Genomic DNA, 20,583 nt, shown 5'->3' with positions numbered 1-20,583 from the left:
TTTTATTTCAATTTATAAATCATTTGTCCTTTAAATTTGTTTGAAATATACATACATTTTTTTTTTTTTTTTTTTTTTTTTTTTTTAATTTTTCTCTGTAATTATTTTTTTGTCTATTAACATGGATGCATATTCTGTAGCCTCTATAACTGCTGTCTCTATTAATTTCTTTGCATCTTGTTTAGATATATCTTTAAATTTTGTATGGCTTATCATTAAAGAATTTTTATTTATGTTTAAATTAAATTCTTGATTAAAAACTTGAAAGATCACTTTTATCCATGTTTGAGCATTGAATTCATCAGATAAAAATTCCTAGATTAAATACATTAATCAGAAGCATATAATTATAAATGGAAATAATTATAATGTATTTTAATATAAAATTATTTTTTGTTTTACCTGTGGTACACTGCAACTAGCTTTAATGACATTCTTGTTATATGATATCACAAGTATTGGTACATTTGGAAAAAGAAATATTACATCTTGTAGAGAAAGATGTTTTAGTGTATATTGTAAATTATGAACAATAAAAGAATTGTATGGCTTCATAGAATTTTTTACTTCTGTTACTATAGAAGCCCTTGAAAAAGAGAAATAGAAAAATTATATGAAATAAAAAATAATATACATATCTATAACTTTGATATTTACCTTTCGGTTGCTATTTTCTGTTTCATAACTATTTCAATCAAATTTTGTAACTTAGTATTACATTCTTCCCTAATAAGATAAGGTAATGGTATATCTGCAGTTTTGGTATCTATCTGTAGTTTCTGCTGTATCTCTTTAATTTGTAAATTTAACTCATTGTTTTCAATATTTTTAGTATTAACACAATTTTCTAGTTTTTCGATCTTTTCTAATAAATTTTTACCAGCTGATTCTGCTGCTTTAGCTAATGGTCCAGTAATGGCATGAATTGTATAATTTAATGCACCTTTAGAACTATAATTTAAAATACAAAACTGTTCCAGAAATCCTGTCCTTCTTACATGTGTTCCACAACATAATTCTCTAAAAATTAATATTTTATTGTTAATGTATGAATTAATTACTATGAAAATGATAAGAAATTTTATTTTAACCCTAACTTACTTTGATTTTAATTCATTTGTATTAATATCGATTACCCTAATATCTGTATGTGGGTATATTTCACCTGGTACCATTGTAACATTCTTTTCTGCTAATAATTGCAACAAATTTAAAATCCTATTTTCTACTAATGCATTGGTTTTTATAACATTGTTAACAAGTTGTTCTATTTTTGCTATATGTGTTAATGTAACTTCATCTCCAAATGAAGAAAACTGAAATTTTAATATGTTTGTAGAAACAAAAGAATTCCGTTGATAAACAACTGGGAATATAAACTTTAAAGCAGCATTTAGTAAATGTGTTGCTGTATGATTCCTCATATGACTTGTTCGGACATTTGTATCTATAAAAGTTACACAATCATTCCAATCTTCCAATTCTAAATAAACATTCCTATTACAAAAAACATAGATGTATGTATTTTTTCTTCTTTTTCTAATCTAAATAGAAATATAAATACATACGCTAGATTATTTTTCACAAATTTGCCAGAATGAATAACATAGCCACTAATTTTTTCAGCTTTTCTTATTTGAAATATTAAGTCTTTTAAATAAATAAAACCTATGTCTGATTGCTGGCCTCCCTCAAATGAATAACACATTGTTTTGTTTAATATGATGTCAATTTCATTTTTTTCATTTAATAATATATTTGTATCTTTCTTACTGTCAATATTCATCAGAATTGCTTTTAACTCATCTCCCAATATAATGTTACCTGAAATATGTAAATATAAATAACTAATCATATATTTCTAAATAATTTACATTACAATTAATGCTATATATGCATAAATATATGTTAATACCATTGATAAGCAATCCTATAACTTTACTTCTAAGTTTAGGAAATTCATAATTGCCGTTTTTATATTCATAGATATATTTAAATGAATCGTCCGTTTGTGGTATATTATTTTCAGTAAGTAATGTTAAAGATTTTTCAATATTCTGATTAGTTTTAATTATTCCAACTTTAGATTTAAGTCTTGCCTTATCCATTTCTTTTTCAAAATCTTCTTTATCAACTTGAAGTGATTCAACAGTAGCCAATTCAATTATTGTTTCTATACTTAATCCATGAGCGTCAAATAATCTAAATGTCATATATCCTGGTAAGATACCAGATTCATATACAGTTCTACAATAAGAAATCACTACAGATAAAAAATATAATACAAGTTATATTGTTTAATATTTACGGATAATGCTTACTTATCCTTTTTCAACATAGATTGCAAATCTTTATATCCATTTACCAATCCTGATGCCATACAAGAAGTAACAGAAGCTAACTCTGGTTTAGTTGCAACAATGCTTTTCCATTCTTTACCGTAGGTTGAGCATAATTTTTCGTATAAATCTTGTTCGAATTTTATTATCTTATGGGCCTAAAAATGATTTCATGTTATTGTAAAATAAGTCTACGATTTATGATTAATAAAATTACCTGTTTAAGATTATTTTGTAGTTCTGGGTAAGCATCTCCAAGAATATCAGCAACAGTATATGTAAGTTCAAAAAGTAAATCTTTCTTTTTAAATATATTTTCACTCACATCTATTCCCTTCCTTAATATTCTTCTCAATTTCTGACTAAACATATAAATTTAAAGATTATAATAAGAGTTATTTTAAATTTAATTACAAATAAATATTTCTTACTTTTTTTCTGGTACTATACCATCGCATAATGCAACAGTGATCATTCGTGCATGGTCAGCTAATATTCTATATGCATAATCCATATCATTTATATCATAAGTTCCAAAAGTGCCTTTGTATTTAGGAGCATTTGTATTGCGGCGTATTGTCTCAAATAATGGTTGAAAAAGATCTGTATCATAACTCGATCTTTTTCCTTGCAGTAAAGTAACTAATCTTTCAAAACCCATTCCTGTGTCTATATGATGGTTTGATAACGATTGAATAACATGATTACCTGTAAGTCTATAATAAATTATATACAAAGTAAAAAACATGGTAAAAATTAGTTTATAGATATATATATAATAAATGCACCTGTTATATTGAATAAACACTATATTCCATAATTCAATAATATCTGGATGACCTGTATTTACTTTTGAACTTTGATCTCTCAATTGCTTTGTAATATCTACATGTATTTCTGTACAAGGACCACAAGGACCTGAGAGACCCATCTCCCAAAAATTATCTTGCATTCCAAATGGTAATATTCTGTTTTCTGGAATACCAAGACTTAACCAGATATCTTTACATTCTGTATCTGGTTGTAATCCTAATTCTTCACAACCACCGAAGTATGTAATGTACAGAAATTCTTTTTTAATATTATATACACCTGTTAATAAATCTAATGCATAACGACAGCTTTCTTTCTATAAAGAGTTAATAAAACAATATATATATATATATATATATATATATATATATTTATTTATTTATTTATTAATAGGGTTTTAAGTTACTTTTTAGGTAATTTAAAATAATCGAATATACCTTAAAGTAATCTCCAAAAGACCAATTTCCTAACATTTCAAAGAACGTATGATGATATGAATCACAACCAACAATATTTAAATCGCTGTGTTTTCCACCAACTCTAATACACTTTTGTGAATTCACAATTTTTGTAGAAGGTGGTTCATAATATCCTAAGAAAACTCCCTTAAACTATAGAGATTAAATATCAATAATAGAGTAATACAAGGGATTTAGAATTACATAAACAAATAAACATACTTGATTCATGCCAGCATTAACGAAAGCTGTAGAATGATCATTCAATAGAGAAACAGGACTCGAATGAATAATATCATGTTGTAATTCTTTTGTAAAATAATCTAAAAATTCTTTACGAATTGTATTAGCACTTTTATACGTAGATTTTGTACAATGCGATCGTAATAACTTTGGTACATTTATTTTATGCATGTTATAAAAAAATAATTGTTGTGTACGCATAATAAAGATATTGTTTAACAAATAAAAGTTATAAATAAATAATTATTAGAATATGAGAAATAATATTATATATCGATCACCGAAAAATTACGGCTAAGGTTCATAGTTTTACAAACATGCGAAAACATGAATATGAACCAATAAGAACTTAGATTATTAGACGAACTAGTGGTGGCATGACGTCATTATAGGCGCCAACTTCGAAATGATGCCCATATAATTCAGATTGAAAATTATTGGTCCACATTATTGTTTATAAGAATTTATTCAAATAATCGTAAGTTGATAAGTATGAAATTATCAGCAGATATCTAAAAGACAAATATTTTCAAAACTTTTGATCACATACACGAGCATATTTTTAAAAGCATCATTAAAAAATTGGTAATTTCTTTTCTATAAACTATCTAAAAGTTTGAAATATATCAAATTTACGGTTATAAAAATACAATGGATAACGAAAACATTATTAATAATAAAGACGTTCTCGTAAAAGATACTGATAAATTTTCAAATGTTGAAGCATTAACGACATCGTCGGTCTCACGTAAAACTAATCAACGATACTCGATCGATAAAAATACATCGGGAGAAAGAATAAAATGTAATTCTAAAGGAGCAACTTGTTATAAGCTTAGAGTAAGATAATTTCAAAATATACAAATAATTTTTATTAATTTTTCAATGCTTTTACACGATAAAATGAATGTCAGCTTTCTTTTGTAGGATACCGGGGAAATGCATTTACGAGTTCAGACTTATCTCGAGGAAAAAAAAATTTCAAAGCTCTTTGACTTCCTAATTGGTCATCTTCTTGTAGAGGAATCACCTGATCCAATTCAATACCTAGAAAAACTTCTTAAGGAATGCATACTATACAGATCGGGTGTGAAAGAGCCGCCATTATTATTTAAAACAAGGTAGATATATGTATATTCATATTCTCCTTTATACCAACATTACTTTAGATCTTCAAACGTAGGCACATTAGAAGTATATTTCAATCACTTGGTCCAGATGATTCCAATACCATTTCTTTAGATAAATATACAACTGGCATGATTACATTAGGCATCTGTGATTACGAACCAAATCCTTTCGAGTGTATGCCTGGACACGTAGATTGGCATACATTCAAAACAGAAGCGTAAGAATGACTACGACTATTATTTCAAGAATTTTTATATATATATATATATAACGTGGTTATATTATATATATATAACATCGGATTAATATATAATTGAACATGTGATACGTAATACTAACTTAAAAATATCTTAGAGGATAATGTTAATCATTTACTTAGTTAAGCAATTATTATTGTATATGTTTAGAAAACGATGTTTGGAAAAAGCTCTTGATGATATGATCGGCAAGAATGACATATTTTAAAAAAAAAACTACCGAGCTATTCATATTCTTTGCACCAACATACAGAATACAAATTTAAAAAGTTTGATTGAAAGGCGCCAATTCAAACGTATTTAAATCGATTTAGAGTATTTACAAATTTTTCCACTTGGTGGCGTTTCGTCAAGTATAAGACCCTTTCTCCCATACTACCTTGTACGTCAGTTAGATTTGTCGTGTGTACCGCGCAAGCAGTGGCATTGGGTGCCATTGTGTCGAGCAGGTCCGTCGAGTAAACTTGTGTCTGTATTTGCGCATAAGATAGCTATTATATACGAAAGAACGAATACATTTATTTGAAAGACAACGCATATCGTATAAAGAAAGAAGACGAGCTTTATTGTAAACACAATTTCGATAATTATATATAAGAAAACGTATTTTGAAGGAAGAAAAACATCCTCGATCGTGTTGTACGCAATACACACGTGCGTTTGCCTCGAGCTTAATCACTATATATACACGATGCGATGATCGCCGATGATACGCAACGAAATCATAAAGAAACTCTTTCGCGCGTCAACGAACACGAAACGAGCGTACGGAAAGAAGCCAACGACTTTCGAAAGAACGCCTAATCCAACGGTACAACCTGTTAGCCACTTCTAAACCCGTCTTCTAAAATCAACATTGGAATGGACCACCCACTTCACGGACTAACTCTACATATCTAAGGATCTTTAGAAAAGTAAGGGCACTTCGAGGGGACAAATTTTTCAAGGAGAAATCACGGACGACTTTTAAGAAAAAAAATGCAAATGTCGTTGTCGAGGGACTTGAAAGGACAGCCGTAATAACGAGCGTCAGCAGATACAGCAATAGATAGATATAAATAGAAAAGAAGATAAAACGTAAGGGGAAAAAAAAAGAAACAACAAATAAAAGAGAAAAACAAAACGAAGAAACAGGAACAACTCGAGAAAGATGAAACTAACCGATCCTTCCCTTTTTGCGGCATTGACATTGTCCCTTATCTTCTTCGTAGGCGGTATAATACCTACAGTACAGTCGCAGGAGCATGTCGCCCTTTTGCCTGCCGACGAGTGCGATTGGATCGGAAGGTTAGTGCTATTTCTTCTTTTCGTCTTCTTTCATCTTCATCTTCATCTTCATCTTCGTCTTTACTTCGTCTTCTTCCCGCGCTGCCGATTTTCGATCTCCTTTCGTGAGTTTGTTCCGTCTCACTTAAGCTCGTTCCCCCTTCTTATTTGTTTCTTTCTTTCTATCCTCTTCGTGATTCCGTTGCCTAGCACGTTCTCCTTGGCATCGTAAGCCACCTTATTTGGTGGCTTTCGGATATATCTGGATATATCTTTGCGTTTTATGTCGCGAAGCTTGATTTATATTTCTTTCGGATAAAATCGTTATAAGCATATCAAGTTTTTTGTATCCCGAGGAGAATACAAGAGCTGAATTTTTTTCTTTTCCTTTTTTTTTTTTTTTTTTTTTTTTTTTTTTTTTTTTTTTACTTTTGTCTTCTTTGTTCTTTTTGATCTTTATGTATTTCGTTTTTTTTTCTCTCTCTTAACATTTTGTTTATGTAGAGAATGGATGATAGAGTTAGCTTTTTTGTGTCGATTCTTTTGACCATATTTATATTTATAGACATATTATACCCCAGGCACGATCTATTTATATGCGTTAAGTTTCGATATATATATATATATCGAATGAATTTTTTAAATAATTTTAAATCATTAGTTTATTGAAAATATTATTATCTAATTCGATTGCACGGATTATTATAGATTAAAAAAAAAAGAAAAAAAAAGAAAGAAAAAAGAAGTAAGAAATTACATAAGATTTAATCAACAATTCAATACCGAACTTAATTGAAATGTCACGTTTTCACGAGAATCATTTACCATTAGTGACAACAGTCAATAGATTATAATAGAGACAAAAGTACGATAAGAAAGAAAAACGGCCGTTTATAACTGTTATGATGAGTTTGCTCTAGTTCCGTCTCTGATCTGGATCATAGCGATTTGCTCTTGTTTCAATTCGATTATTGAGCCGAGGATCGTTTCGCTTGTATTAGAGAACATAGCAGCCTTTTCGCTTTTTTCTCTAATGATATAAAAAAAAAAAAACAAAAAAAAATTAATTCCATTTATAAAGATTCATTTAATTTTTGATCCCATCGTCTTTTGCGAAATCCGATTTTCAATGCAGAAACGAATTTTACAACTCTGATCGTTTATCTTTTTTTTATTTCTTTTTTTAAAATATCTATTAAAATGAACGTATTTCTTTTATTAACCTTCTTGTCTTATAAATTCATACGCCATTTTTTGTTTATGTTTTATATATATATGAATATATAAATGATATAAATATATAAATATATAAATGAACAATTACAATCGCAGAATATCTATATGCTTTTTTAGTATCATTGAAAATAATGTTAGAAAATTGTTCGGAATCGATGAAAAATGAATAAACGATTAATTTTAATAATTGTTTTGAAAGTAATAAGATACGACATAATTTTTAAATCTTTCGAATCCGTTATAAGAATGTGTAAAAAGAAAAATGCCCGTTAGTCGTTGGTCGACGCGTCCGTTAATGCGTTTACACACATTAGCGTTTGTTTACACCGTATTCAATGTTGATACTATCGCGATTTATTCTTGTGAAGCTTATTAACCTTCTCGCGAGTCGCGCTTGACGGATTTTCGCAGTTTTTCGCACCAACTAGCAATTTCCCAAGAGAGAATCCATAATTAATATCGTTATACGTATATTGCATATCATTTCATACAATTTAACAGGAACGAAAAAGTCGTGTAATCTTGCGTTGAATGTTTTCATGTTTTACAAGAAAAATAGATGTTTTCTCTAATATATATCCTTTAGAAAAATAAAATGAGAAACGAAGATAAATAAAGAAGGCCGGAATTAGTCCATGTAAAATTCATTTCCTGACTTAATCTCATTTATATATTTAATCTATTTCCAAATCCATATTTAATACAAATTTATTATCCAATTTAATACATATACGACTCTTAAAGAATATTAGATTTGATCTTTGAATAACGTAATTTTCCTTTAGTCGATTCGCTTATAAAATGAGACATTATTTTTTGAAATTTTTATTATCGAACAAAGTATTTATTATCCTATAAAATATAAAAATATCGAAGAAATGTAAAATGATGAAATATAGAAGATATAATTGCAATAGTTCGGTTCAAAGGATCAAATTTTAATTAACCTAGTTTAACGAAAATATGTTGCATAACTGTATCCTATAACCTATATTAATAAAACAAATTGCAGATAGGAATCTTATTTCTGCTCAATTAAATCGTTCTACCGCTCTAGAAAGATTATGAGCGAAGTCGTAATATCGGAGGTTACTGTGACGAGAACTAGCCGTCTTCGACTTCGTCGTCGTCGTCATCGTCGTCGTCATGTCGTCATGTTGTCGTTGGCAGTGTGGCTAAGCGCGAAAGTATGCATCGAATCGAATGAAATTCATGAGGACGGCGAGGCGGCTAGCCGGACGAGCGGGAGTACGAAGGACTACCAGCTTCTGCGTATACACACACACACACACACATTTATATTCGTTCTTACTCTTTGTTCATCACGCTTGTCCCCTCCCTCCCTTCCCATGTATATGTATACACATACATACATATACATACGATATACCAGTTAAGCATTTACATGGAATTACTTCTTAGGGTATTTAAAAATACAAGATACTTAAAAAAAAAAACTAATCAATTTTAATGAGGGAAATATAATAGGAAACTTGATTTTCTTGTAATATTATTAATTGCCAAGATTTCAATTACATTTCCTTTTTCTTTTCTTTTTTTCTTCTTTTTTTAACATGATTTGTATTACTGACATATTATATTACATTTCAAGGCTGGTTCAATAATCTTAATTAAGAATATATATATATATGCATAAGTTTTATGCAATAATGAAAGACGTAAAAAAAAAATAAAAATTTATATTTTTATCACATTTCAACGATCGAATTTTAATTCGATATAACTAATCCTTGGAATATTCCACAAAGGACTAATTCTGCTACTAATATATATTTACATATATCGGTGCACTTTTCGAGGACAGTTAAAAAAAAATATCTGAGCTGTTGCCATTTCCATTACCACCCGTCCATGACTTCGTGAACTTTTTATAAAGTCGAGTGACGTCACTGAATATCCGCGTTCTTCGATACATAACATATATATATATATATATACATACATACACACACATACATATGTGAAATGTATATTTTATAGATATATATTTGTACACATCGACTCGATATCATCTTATGTATTATTTCGTATGTTTAAGCAGACTATGCGACATTCTAGTTATACGGGCAGTATTTGATGCTAACAACCAAGGCGTTTACATGAAATACTGTAAGACTGAAACTCGAGACGCCGCCGAATTCACGCTCGAAAGGGTTTACGGTAATTCAAGACACTTTGTCAGGACAGTCTCTTTTCTAAAACTCGTCGTGATTGCTTCGTACAGAAAGGGGAAAAAAAAAATAAAGAAACAGAAAGAAGAGGTGGGTTCAGATATGTTGCTGCTAGCAGTCCGTTGAAAAGAAGCTTTCCAAGAAGAAGAGAGAAAGAGGAAGAAGAGAAGGAGATTTATTTGATCGTTCCTCGAGATCGTTATCCGCGCGCCCACGTGCTTTTTACGTCAGAATGGACGCATACATTACTTAGATCTTAGGATATACGCGTTAACGAAATGAGCTTGTCGCGTCTTTTCTTACAGAATATATATTCTGCATTGTCTATTACTTTATCCAAAAATAATAAGATATATATATATATATATATTTTTTTTTTTTTTGTTTCGTTCATGGACTTACATTCGATATAACGGATTCGAGAAATCGTATCGATAAGTATAGAACCCGAGACTTATCCGGTTCTGTACGAAAAAAAAAATGTCGATCTCTTTTCATATACAACTCGAATACCGTTTCGGTTCATAAAACTGGCAAATAGAAACGGCGATAGAGGCGATAATAAGTTTTTCACCTATGTCGCTGGTAGAGCTTAGAGAGAAAAAGAGAAAGAGAGAGAGAATGAGAGAGAGAGAGAGAGAGAGAGAGAGAGAGAGAGAGAGAGAGAGAGAGAGAGAGAGAGAGAGAGAGAGATCGGTCCATGTTACCTTGTACTACTGGAGTATAAAAGGGGTGGGGTGAGGGAAGAAAAGTCGTTGGTCTTAACAGAATGCTATACCCGTCGTACGCCTTACGGAAACCTGTTTCCGCTTCTGCGACAAAGAGGCGAGGAAAGGGGAACGTGCCCGGCTGTCTATACACACCGTTCTGCTTTACCGTACGTGTCAGTCCTGTCTAAAAGAGGGTAAGTGAGCGTGGTAGCCGCACGAAGCAGCGCCGACTATGGCTATGGAGGCGCGTGGCCCATTCCACGCCTTCTCTCTTCGTTTCTTATTTCTCTCTCTCTCTCTCTCTCTCTCTCTCTCTCTCTCTCTCTCTCTCTCTCTTTTTCTCTCTACCTTCTCTTTCTGTATATGTATGTGTGTGTTTGTGTGAGTGCGTGTTTTTTTTTTTAGACCAGTCTACTCTATCTCTTTCTTTCTTTCTTTTTTTTTTCCTTTCGTATTACCCATACATATCTACTTCTCGCTTTGCATATAGATATATGGTCCGTATTTAGAACACACTTTTCAACCGAGTCTAGATTACTTTCGTTTGTAGGACCGTCCTTGGACACTCAATTTCTATATTTATTCCTATTTATCCGCCGAGCGTGCCTCTCCCTTTCCAAATATTATATTTTATCATGGTAGGAAGGTCTCTTTAAATAAAACTCCTTTTTTTTTTTTTTCCTTTCTTTTATCTTATCTGCCGTCTTTATCCTTTTTGTATAGAAATCGTGATATTTGTTAAATAATATGTCGATTATACTTTTTTCTTTTCTCGATGGTACAAGCATAAATTGTAGAATAATTTTAATTCTTAACAGATCAAATAATTTATTGTCTGGAGGGATTTTTTTTTCCGTGACATATTCGGAATGAAAATTGAATGGACGTAAATTTTGCGAGAAAGAAATCGAGTTGAGTTTAGCTTTGTAAAAGCAAAACAAACGCAACAAGAATGATTAGATTATTGATATTTGTGATATGTAGTTTACGAGTTGCAGCAACTATAGATAAATGCATACGCCCAATTCAACTTGAATAGATATATTCGGATTACCTTATTTTCTGAAGTCTAAACGTAATTTATACTATTTTCAAATAAATATAAAATATCGTTTATAATATACGTAACACAGCGATAAACTTATGCGATTTCTTTATAAACTTTCGATCGATTCAGTCATTATCTTCTTCTAAATCGCAACGAATATTATTTTGATTTGCAATGTCGAATATTTTAACAAATTTTTAAAACTTTTCCGCACTCCTTGGCACCTTTCAGGTATACCAGTTGTACCATAAAATATCGAAAGAAAATAATACAAAATGTATTATCGTCGGATATAAAAGATAAAAGAAAACTTTTATTTTCATTTTAGTGGTGGAGGTGGTCGGGGTGTACGACCCGTTTATCTCCGATGTTCAAGAGGGACCGTTTTATGGCGTTATCCTCGAGGAGCCTTAAGGATAGTCTTATCAGTGGCTGCAGCGATAAGCGGTTCAGCGATTGGATCTCGATCTGGTACTGCAGGTGTCCTTTTGGCAAACGGAAACGGAGTTAATAAAACTGGACCCAAATCGAATTACGGATCAAGTGGTTTTCGTGTTTGCGTTAAGGCTTCCGGTCCAACAAGAATATATTTGGAAAACAACGGTACGCTTAGGCCAGTTTATTCTCCGCGTGATGGAAAAAACGAGGCCTCTCATCGTTGTTTCTATACGAAAAAACAACGTACAGCACTCTACGTTGAGGCTGACGAGCTCACCGCAAATAATAATCGCGCGAAGCTACAATACGACGTCGAGCCGTTCGTTGTTAATCATAGCACGCCGGACGAGTCCGACGAGGAGGCGGAATGTAGACCTTGCTCAATGGAGGAACTCGCTGAGGCTTATTGTCAGAGTGACCTTGTTGCTAGAGGTACCGTCACCGCTGTACAAAGGAAGCCCGAACTTGAAGCTGCCGAATTAATCTTTAGGATAACGAAGACACTTCATAGAGTCGAGGAAACTGAGGTAATCCTTCTTCTCTCTCTCTCTCTTTTTTTTTTGTTTTTAGACATGAAAAGTCAACATTTTAAATCGAGTTTTTTTTCTATCGAAGATAGTCTTGTCTTGTCTCATGTCTGCACATATGAAGCATCAGTTTCCAAATAAGAATTGTTCTGTTCCATACATGAGTGAATGCGTTAAAATCCTTTAATACAATATATATATATATAGATTCAAACTGATATTAAATCAAGTCTAAACAGTTCTGTTGAAGGTATATGTTCAAAGAAAAATCAATTAGAACAAGTTCTAAATTGTGTAAAGCATAAGTTTTCAAATAAACATTGTTCTGATCCTTATATGTTATAACTAATATTCTTATGTGTTTGTTCTTGTTTTACTTGTTTCTTAATAGACCAATGAGGTGTTCTCCATTCTTCCAAATCCTCATCTTGAGAAGAGCATCCGTGTAAGAGTTTCTTCTGCTTGTGACGCTCGACACGGCCAAGGCGAATTTGTAATAATGGCTCGTAGAAGACTCGGCGATCTTACACTTGTTTGTGCACCAAGACTGGAAACTTGGGCAGAAGCCGTGCGTGAATCTATCACTGCACCATGTCTGCTAAAAAGCTAGCGGTTAAAAGACTGTTGGCATGCTCTCATCAACTTCCTCTTATCATTGCAATTATATGTATAAAGCTTTTTTCCACCACTAGATATCGGAATCGTACGAGTTCCAAAAAAATAGTTTCAGTAAGCACAACGCTGTATGTGTCTCTTTGATGTAGGAGGAAACATAAGAGATAAACGTGCTAACGCATATCATTCGATAATGTGATAAAGGTCGCACAAAATCACGATTTATCTTACAGATTATTTATATTTTTTTTTACGAGCGTGTGCTTACCGAGATAATTCTCAAAAAAAATATTGAGAAGAATTTACAATCTTTATCTGTATCTATATATAAGATATATATTTTTATCTATATATATAGAATATATTTTATACGATGTACACGCCTTACACGAGTATAAGTGTACTTCGTGCGCAAGATGTCGATCTCTAAACTGTGATATTATTCTTTTATAGGAGGAATAACGTGACGCATATATTATCTTAATCAATAAATTTGTACTAAACTAGCCTGTTTATCATCTTTAACATCGTACGTAATAGAAGAGCAAAAAGAAAGTATATGCTCACTTCTATATTCTCAAAGGAACTTTATTTTCCTTTACGCAAGAGCTTCCGCTGCGTAGCTATGATCTCTATCCATATATTCGCTTTGATAATCGTTTATTGTTTGTTTGCATTACATACGGTACCATCGCTTCGAACTTAACACAATTGACAGGTCTGTAATCATATTATTTCATAATAAGGAACTAATACAAATTAGAATCGGCGTAAATTGCAAAGATAAAATAGCCACAAGAAGACATTGTTGATTTTATAAAACGTATATGTAATGACGTCAAAAGAATTGTGCACAAATTATCATGTGCTATTATTATAAATACGTCCGTGAAGTAGTTCCCTATCTTTTACAAGTTCGCATAGAAATATTTCTATGTTCGGACTTTCACTCGACCAATTTCCTTTAACTGCAAGTAGCACGAGGTATTCTTTTATAGCAAACGCTCACTATCGACTTTCAAATCGAGTTTTAGTGAGGCTTGTATATAAGTATACGTAAAAGAATTATCTTTATTGATTCTTTAATTTTTTGTTTATTTTATATAACAGAAATATTTGAAAATTGTTATTTTTATTTTTCCACCTTGAATATTAAATATATGGCTCCTGCTTTCAATTAATAAATAACGAAACATATTTGTTAATCTTGTAAATTTGTATTAATATGAAATATTATTTTAGTAAAAAAAATATATATATATATTTATATACGTATTTAATTTCATAATACAATACTGATTATTTTTCAAAAATCATACTTATTATTTATCGCTGCTCTTTAAAAATATATTTTTGCATCGATTGAACTTTCAAGGTGGACTAATTACAGATCAGTTTTTTTCTTCCTTCTCTTTCTTTTTTTTTGTTGTATATACTTAAAACGTTTCTTTAACTACAACATTACTAATCCTTTTATAATTGCATGGTAATAAAATATAGACATCAAATTTAAAAATCTATGCAAAAATTTACATCTTGTGAATACATTTGCGCTTATTACACATCATCCAAAAAGATTTACGTTGTGGCATAAGGATAATTTGGACATAGCGATATAATAAGGTCATCCATGTTCGGTAAAACGACAATTTTTTCGAATTCTCGAAGCAATTTAGTTTCGATCCATTTTGTCACATAGCCGATATTTACTATTCTTTCGCCTACAGCAGGTGTTACAGTAATCGAAATTCTTGGTGTTGGCTTAAAACCATACCAAAGCCGATCAGACGGTGGTGGTGGAATGTTTAAAGATAAGCAACCTTCTATACCAGAAACACTGACTGTTAATCGAATTTCGGTGTTAGAAACACCTTCCATTGCCTTTCGCACATAAGATAATTCAGTCGCCTAAAAAACAAGTTATACATCCACTGATTTCAATTTTTTGTTCTTTATCATTTAATTTAGTTTATAATAATGTTGTTTCTATTGTTAAAATATATTTGTCAGAAATATACTTACATGCTGAAAGTATTTACTTGCAGCCAATCTATCTACCATACTAAGGAACTTTTTCCCCGAAGACTGGGTGGAGCTGCAAAAAAGTAAACTTTCAAAGTAAATACATATATTTGGTAAGAAAGTAGGTTAACCATCAATTGAGAAAAGAAATTTACGGTGTATCTTTTGATGTTGTACACATCGTCATACTAGATTTATCATCATCTTCGGTTGAAGTTTCTGGACTATCTTCTACATCACTGTCAAACATAGGTGATCTGATTGTCTTTGATTTTTCTCCAGCTATCATATCACTAGAATTACTGGACATAGAACCAGCTCTGGTCAATTTCATAAGATTTAATTTTGTTTCGATAGTCATAGTTAAGCATCCCTTATATAATACATTTAAATCGATCCAAAGCCCTCGTTCATCTATTATTGGCTTTGATGTGTCTTGGATAAATGGTGCTCTCTGACCTATGAGCATATCTGATATTAATAAACTCTCCATAAAATACGGTAATTTTATATTAGAAAGTTTTCGTTGAATTTTGTCTTGAATCAGATTTATAGTTTCAGAACATTTGTGCATATCGAACAATATACGACCCAATAAACAGTTAAGCCATGTTATATCATACATGGAAAGAGAAGGATCAATTTCAGTAGTTGGAGTTGTCGAAACAGTCTAAAATAATAAATTATCGTAAATTGTTAGCCTTAAAAGCATGTATAATAATTTGTTTCGTACGCAACATATTTCTTTGTACTTACATCAAGGTATTGAGTCATATATGCATTGTAATTGAGTTCTGGAGGACGGTCAAAAGCAGGACTGGGCGATGTTGGAACTTTCGATTCATTAATCGTTTGTTGTGACAGTGATTGATTTAAATTATCATTCATTGTTGGGATAGAATTTCTTTTTTTACAACTTGCTGCAATGATCAAACGTCTATACCTATAATTAATAATACAGAGTGAAAATATGAATATAATTACGTCATATTATGGTAAAAATGATTTTCTTACCAATCTTCTTTTTGACGATCAGCTCTTGCAAAAATAAATAGTTTGCATATATCATTTTGGTCATTTTCACTGTGATCTGTAAAAGAGTTTCTTAGAGTCCGTGTATGTGTGGAATCTTCGTCGGTTTCGTCTCCATCATCTTCGTCGTCTATTTCATCTTCAGCCTCTTGTTCTATTTGTTTATCATCCTCATCTTTGTCCTTCTTTTTATCTAGCTGATTTTCTGTATCTTCTTCTATAATTTTTTTGCTATGTTTAATAGTATTAGTTTCTTTGTTATGACAGTCTTTCAAGGCAACATTTTCAATTAGGGCTCCTTTTTCTATTGTAATACAAATTGGATACTTTTTGCTCCATCTCCTGTATAATAAAATGGTTATATTTAAAGACATTTTTCCTGGAATAGCAAGTTTGTTTATGTTTTTCCAACTAAGGACAAAAAAAGAATAATCGTAAATATGAATAATTTGGACTGTTTTTATCACTACTGCCTGTAACTACGAAGTAATTACCAATTGGAAAAAGGTGTTCTAAATAGTTCGTAGGAATATCAATTACTTATTCACTTGACCAACTTTCAGTACCATGTATAGTCCGATACATATCAATACTCTATTAAATGTGAAGTACAAGTCACCAGTATACCTTCTTCTAATAAGACCTTCAGGAAGTAATTCTATCTTTGCACCAGCCAGGTTATAAGTTCTTCTCCGAGTGAACTTGAGTTTGTGCTTTGGTTCATCCCAAACAGCCCTTTTTGGTATTCTCATTCTCGTTTCCATTATGCGCAATGTTTCACCTTCTAGTCTGAAATAAACGGACTTTGTGCGTGCCACATGATAATTTTGTGGGTCATATATGTATGGTAATTCATTTAGCCATCCCTCAAATCTCTCTAAAACTGCGTGCTCCTCTACTGCAGGTATTTCTACGACTGAAACCTTATGTTTTGATATATCATCGTTTTCAGGTACAGTTGTTAATATTCTTTTTATGCTTGCTACTGTATCATATACTGTAACAGACGCGAGCACACCACCAACAAAGCCAAGAATATATTCCGGAAATGGAACAAGGTAGTAAGAACAAGCGATTACCATAATGAAAACAAATATTCGATGAAACAACTGATGGAGTAATTCATTTTTAAGCCATGCGAATGTTGGTTTAGGTTCTGTCCTAGGTGAAAACAGGATTGTGTGTAATAATGATTGGTTGAATATATCATGCAGTTTTTTATCATTACTTTTTATATCAATACATTTAGTATCTGATGGAGTACTCTGCGTTTTGTCATCTGTTCCATTAGGAAAACTTTCATTCAATTCAGCAGCTTCTACTCCACTTTCAATACTATCTTCTTCTGAATTTTTTGTTTTTATACCAACTTTTATATTAGAGAAACCTATAAATCTGCTACTATCTTCTTTAATGTCAGCTAGTGTTAATCCTTCTTCTTTTTCTTGCTTATCAGAAATACTTTTTTCGATTGGTATTACATCTATTAAATCTTCTGAATCACTAATACTTGAATTTTCCTTACTATGTCTATATGCCTTTTTGTGTTCACTTTTAATTTCATGAATTTTTTCTTCAAATGTTTTCGTAATTTTTCCTCTAATGTCCGATAATACTTTCCAAGGATCTGAAGATTGAGATGTCCCTTCAGATAGATTTCCATCAATACTAGATGACCTTTGCTCTAACTTATTTTCCATTTTCTCTTTATCCGTCTTTTTGTCTGGAAGTTTTGATGGCGATAAGGATAATTGAGATGGAACTTCTTCATATTCCAAATCTTGTTGTTTTTCTTCATCTGTACTAAGGTATAGCTCCTCCAATTCATCATCACTAGCATGATAATGTATTATTGGAACAGACGTCGTAAATGATTTACCTTTATAAGAGAATATACGTTTAATTTAGACATGACAATTGTGATATTTACTGAAATATGTAAAATAAAAAATATTGATTTCTTTTTTTGCTTTTTCTTTTTTTGTTTTTTTTTTTTGTTTTTTTTAAAGAAAACATTGACTAATTAAATATATTAAATTTATATTATTATTTGTTTACTTATAAAAACCTTGTTTTCCATGTACAATATGGAAAATACAAAGATATTTGAAAACAACTCATCAGAAATAATTGATAACCAATGATTTATTAAGTTTGTACAATATTTCAAAATAATATTTTTACCTTTAATCATACCCAATGTTATTTTTCCTGTATTTTGTTTAGAATTCATCATCAACTGCTCGATATTGAATCTTTGATATGTGTCCTTGCACCATTACTATGGTTTAACGGTCTGTGTTGCAATATAATTAGTATATAAAAATCGAACTCTTGATTAACATTTAATAATCGTAAAGCTTATTATTATTAATATAAGCGTAAACGTTTTATTCACATGTTCTTTAATTTCGATATGAATCATATAAAATTAGATAAAGTAAAACAAAGATAGCAAAATATCCATAATCACTATATCGCGGTTAATCGGTAAAAAAATTCTTTTTATCATAAAAATTCTATCACAAGTTTATATTACATATCGTGTACCTACTTCTTATTCCACTTCACAATTGCTTATTAATTTCCGTAATATCACATATGACGATATAAATTATTTAATGTTTTTAATGTGTTAATGTACTTTATTTTGAGATCATTGATTGGTTCTCGGCACTGACTAATACTGACCAATCAATCTATAAATTAGAAATTTGAACCATCAACCTAGTGGCTTGAATAAAAGATATTAATCTTTTATTCAAGCCACATTAATCAAATTAATCTTAAAAAGAATCATCAAATCATAAATAAATTTGTCGATAGAATGTTCGAGAAAGTTTATGGATATATTTTGCAAATATATTTAAAACGAATTCATATTAAAATGAACATATGGGAATCACATCACTAGAAAATTCTAAAACAAACAACTCTAGCGATCGTTTCAAGAAATTAACCTCAAATTAGTAGAGACTGGAGAATTTGTCCTATAGATAGAAACCAGAATATATACATATAAACACGCCCTACCTGGATGCAGTGGAGCCAATATTATCGAAGAATGATTTGTCTATAAAAATGTATAGAGAAAGTACTGCTGTAAACTTGGTTTAGAAAAATTTTTCCAGGAAGTTTCTACTATTTAAAGTATCAAAAATATCACTCATAAAAATTAAGTAAGCATTTAGATCTTTCTTATTTTTTTAATTTTATTTTTTCGATGTAAACGAATATAAACAAGTAATTTATTTTTTTTGCATGTATATATTATATATTATTTTTACAAAAATCAAAATGAATTTGTTTCCATACTATCTGAGGTAAAACTCTCAGTGTAATCTTTTTTTGTAGTTTAATCCACCAAGAAGTTGGAGTAGTCCATTTTATAACTATTACTATTATTATTATTACTATAATAATATATAACATCAAAATATAATAATAAGAATAATGATAAGAAGAAGTAAAAAAAAGAAATACATATGTATATACTTAAATATTATATAAATTACGTACATTTTATATTATATATGATAATGGTGATCTATAATAACAAAAAAAAAAGAAAGAATATATTTATAAGAACAAAGTACAATATATGCAATTTAATCGTTAATATCTCAAATATTTTTGTTCTCTTATTTCTTTTCAGTGTCATCTTGCGTGATTATATTCGCGCGAGTTTTCAAAGAATAATGTCTTTCGACAATAAACATCGAAGCTTTCTCTTTTCAAACGTCTTAGATTAAAGAATTAATATTTCTGATAATTTTATAATTGTTGTTTAAACCATATATGACATATATAGAATACAATAAAGTAATATTTAGTTATTTAAATATTACACAGCACGTAAGACGCGTTAAATATAAAATGATTTCAATTTATTATTTCAATAGAATTAAATTTTGATCTCTAGGTCGACAACATTTAATATCAACAAAAATAAACGAACGTTTTGAAATGACTTTGTCCTATTTCGATTCAGTCTTCTTTTATCTTTCGACGAGGAAACATCGAGCCTTTCTCTTTTCAAACTGCTTAAGCTGGAAAATAGAATGATTATTCTATTTTCTAACTTAAGCAGATTATTTTAATTTCTCTCGCATAGGAATGTAGACCCTTGAGCGGAACACCTTTTTTTCAGTAGTATAATATCAATATTATTATTTTTAATCCAGCCTATCATTTTATTAAATAATAATTGTTTTCTTAGTCATAACTTTCTGCATTAAAGAAAAATAGAGTATTTG

The 20,583-nt window shown here is 30.5% G+C and overlaps 4 protein-coding genes across 7 annotated transcripts; 2 read left to right on the top strand and 2 right to left on the bottom strand.

Annotated features, from left to right (window-relative positions):
• Window positions 1–56: 56 nt before the first annotated feature.
• Window positions 57–5,182, bottom strand: LOC124948954 (alanine--tRNA ligase, mitochondrial). 3 transcript variants are annotated; one of them, XM_047493328.1, is made up of 12 exons: window positions 3,833–5,182; window positions 3,590–3,763; window positions 3,128–3,468; window positions 2,771–3,055; window positions 2,557–2,701; window positions 2,322–2,497; window positions 1,916–2,202; window positions 1,569–1,824; window positions 1,102–1,497; window positions 658–1,020; window positions 403–586; window positions 57–315 (listed from the first exon to the last, which is right to left on the bottom strand). In XM_047493328.1, the coding sequence occupies exons 1-12, from the start codon at window positions 4,052–4,054 to the stop codon at window positions 85–87; spliced, it is 3,060 nt and encodes a 1,019-aa protein (XP_047349284.1). In that variant the 5' UTR covers window positions 4,055–5,182; the 3' UTR covers window positions 57–84. The 3 variants fall into 3 exon arrangements, with proteins under 3 accessions (XP_047349284.1, XP_047349283.1, XP_047349285.1); XM_047493327.1 differs by having other exon boundaries at window positions 1,916–2,247; window positions 3,833–5,181; XM_047493329.1 differs by lacking the exon at window positions 3,833–5,182 and having other exon boundaries at window positions 1,916–2,247; window positions 3,128–3,431; window positions 3,590–3,825.
• Window positions 4,793–6,398, top strand: LOC124948513. Its single transcript, XM_047492220.1, has 3 exons — window positions 4,793–4,974; window positions 5,037–5,201; window positions 5,392–6,398. Exons 1-3 carry the CDS (start codon window positions 4,793–4,795, stop codon window positions 5,447–5,449), a joined length of 405 nt encoding a protein of 134 aa, XP_047348176.1. The 3' UTR covers window positions 5,450–6,398.
• On the top strand, window positions 5,655–14,089 carry LOC124948957 (meteorin-like protein). The gene is made up of 3 exons (XM_047493333.1): window positions 5,655–6,528; window positions 12,022–12,658; window positions 13,050–14,089. The coding sequence occupies exons 1-3, from the start codon at window positions 6,392–6,394 to the stop codon at window positions 13,266–13,268; spliced, it is 993 nt and encodes a 330-aa protein (XP_047349289.1). The 5' UTR covers window positions 5,655–6,391; the 3' UTR covers window positions 13,269–14,089.
• Window positions 14,090–14,532: 443 nt separating this feature from the next.
• On the bottom strand, window positions 14,533–19,306 carry LOC124948753 (testis-expressed protein 2). Of its 2 annotated transcripts, none has more exons than XM_047492856.1 (8): window positions 19,288–19,306; window positions 18,512–18,623; window positions 16,955–18,206; window positions 16,310–16,669; window positions 16,052–16,238; window positions 15,451–15,965; window positions 15,296–15,368; window positions 14,533–15,181 (listed from the first exon to the last, which is right to left on the bottom strand). In XM_047492856.1, exons 2-8 carry the CDS (start codon window positions 18,561–18,563, stop codon window positions 14,852–14,854), a joined length of 2,769 nt encoding a protein of 922 aa, XP_047348812.1. In that variant the 5' UTR covers window positions 18,564–18,623; window positions 19,288–19,306; the 3' UTR covers window positions 14,533–14,851. The 2 variants fall into 2 exon arrangements, with proteins under 2 accessions (XP_047348812.1, XP_047348811.1); XM_047492855.1 differs by having other exon boundaries at window positions 18,882–19,295.
• Between the last annotated feature and the right edge of the window lie 1,277 nt (window positions 19,307–20,583).

Source organism: Vespa velutina, chromosome 4, assembly GCF_912470025.1.
Source record: "Vespa velutina chromosome 4, iVesVel2.1, whole genome shotgun sequence".
NCBI classification, from domain to species: Eukaryota; Metazoa; Arthropoda; class Insecta; order Hymenoptera; family Vespidae; genus Vespa; species Vespa velutina.
This window is presented reverse-complemented; position numbering and strand designations above follow the sequence as displayed.

What these genes read in the sequence shown, in the direction of transcription:
- LOC124948954 (XM_047493327.1), bottom strand. Translation starts at nt 4,054, where the DNA reads ATGCGTACACAACAATTATTTTTTTATAACATGCATAAAATAAATGTA. An exon ending in TATAGGATTGCTTATCAATG is followed by an intron (nt 1,825 to 1,915) that starts GTATTAACATAT and finishes TACATATTTCAG; the next exon opens with GTAACATTATATTGGGAGAT. An exon ending in TTTGTGAAAAATAATCTAGC is followed by an intron (nt 1,498 to 1,568) that starts GTATGTATTTAT and finishes TTTTTGTAATAG; the next exon opens with GAATGTTTATTTAGAATTGG.
- LOC124948513 (XM_047492220.1), top strand. Translation starts at nt 4,793, where the DNA reads ATGCATTTACGAGTTCAGACTTATCTCGAGGAAAAAAAAATTTCAAAG. An exon ending in CCATTATTATTTAAAACAAG is followed by an intron (nt 4,975 to 5,036) that starts GTAGATATATGT and finishes CTTCAAACGTAG; the next exon opens with GCACATTAGAAGTATATTTC. An exon ending in CATACATTCAAAACAGAAGC is followed by an intron (nt 5,202 to 5,391) that starts GTAAGAATGACT and finishes GTATATGTTTAG; the next exon opens with AAAACGATGTTTGGAAAAAG.
- LOC124948957 (XM_047493333.1), top strand. Translation starts at nt 6,392, where the DNA reads ATGAAACTAACCGATCCTTCCCTTTTTGCGGCATTGACATTGTCCCTT. An exon ending in GAGTGCGATTGGATCGGAAG is followed by an intron (nt 6,529 to 12,021) that starts GTTAGTGCTATT and finishes TTTTCATTTTAG; the next exon opens with TGGTGGAGGTGGTCGGGGTG. An exon ending in ATAGAGTCGAGGAAACTGAG is followed by an intron (nt 12,659 to 13,049) that starts GTAATCCTTCTT and finishes GTTTCTTAATAG; the next exon opens with ACCAATGAGGTGTTCTCCAT.
- LOC124948753 (XM_047492856.1), bottom strand. Translation starts at nt 18,563, where the DNA reads ATGATGAATTCTAAACAAAATACAGGAAAAATAACATTGGGTATGATT. An exon ending in GAAGGTCTTATTAGAAGAAG is followed by an intron (nt 16,670 to 16,954) that starts GTATACTGGTGA and finishes TTTATTATACAG; the next exon opens with GAGATGGAGCAAAAAGTATC. An exon ending in ACAACATCAAAAGATACACC is followed by an intron (nt 15,369 to 15,450) that starts GTAAATTTCTTT and finishes ACTTTTTTGCAG; the next exon opens with CTCCACCCAGTCTTCGGGGA.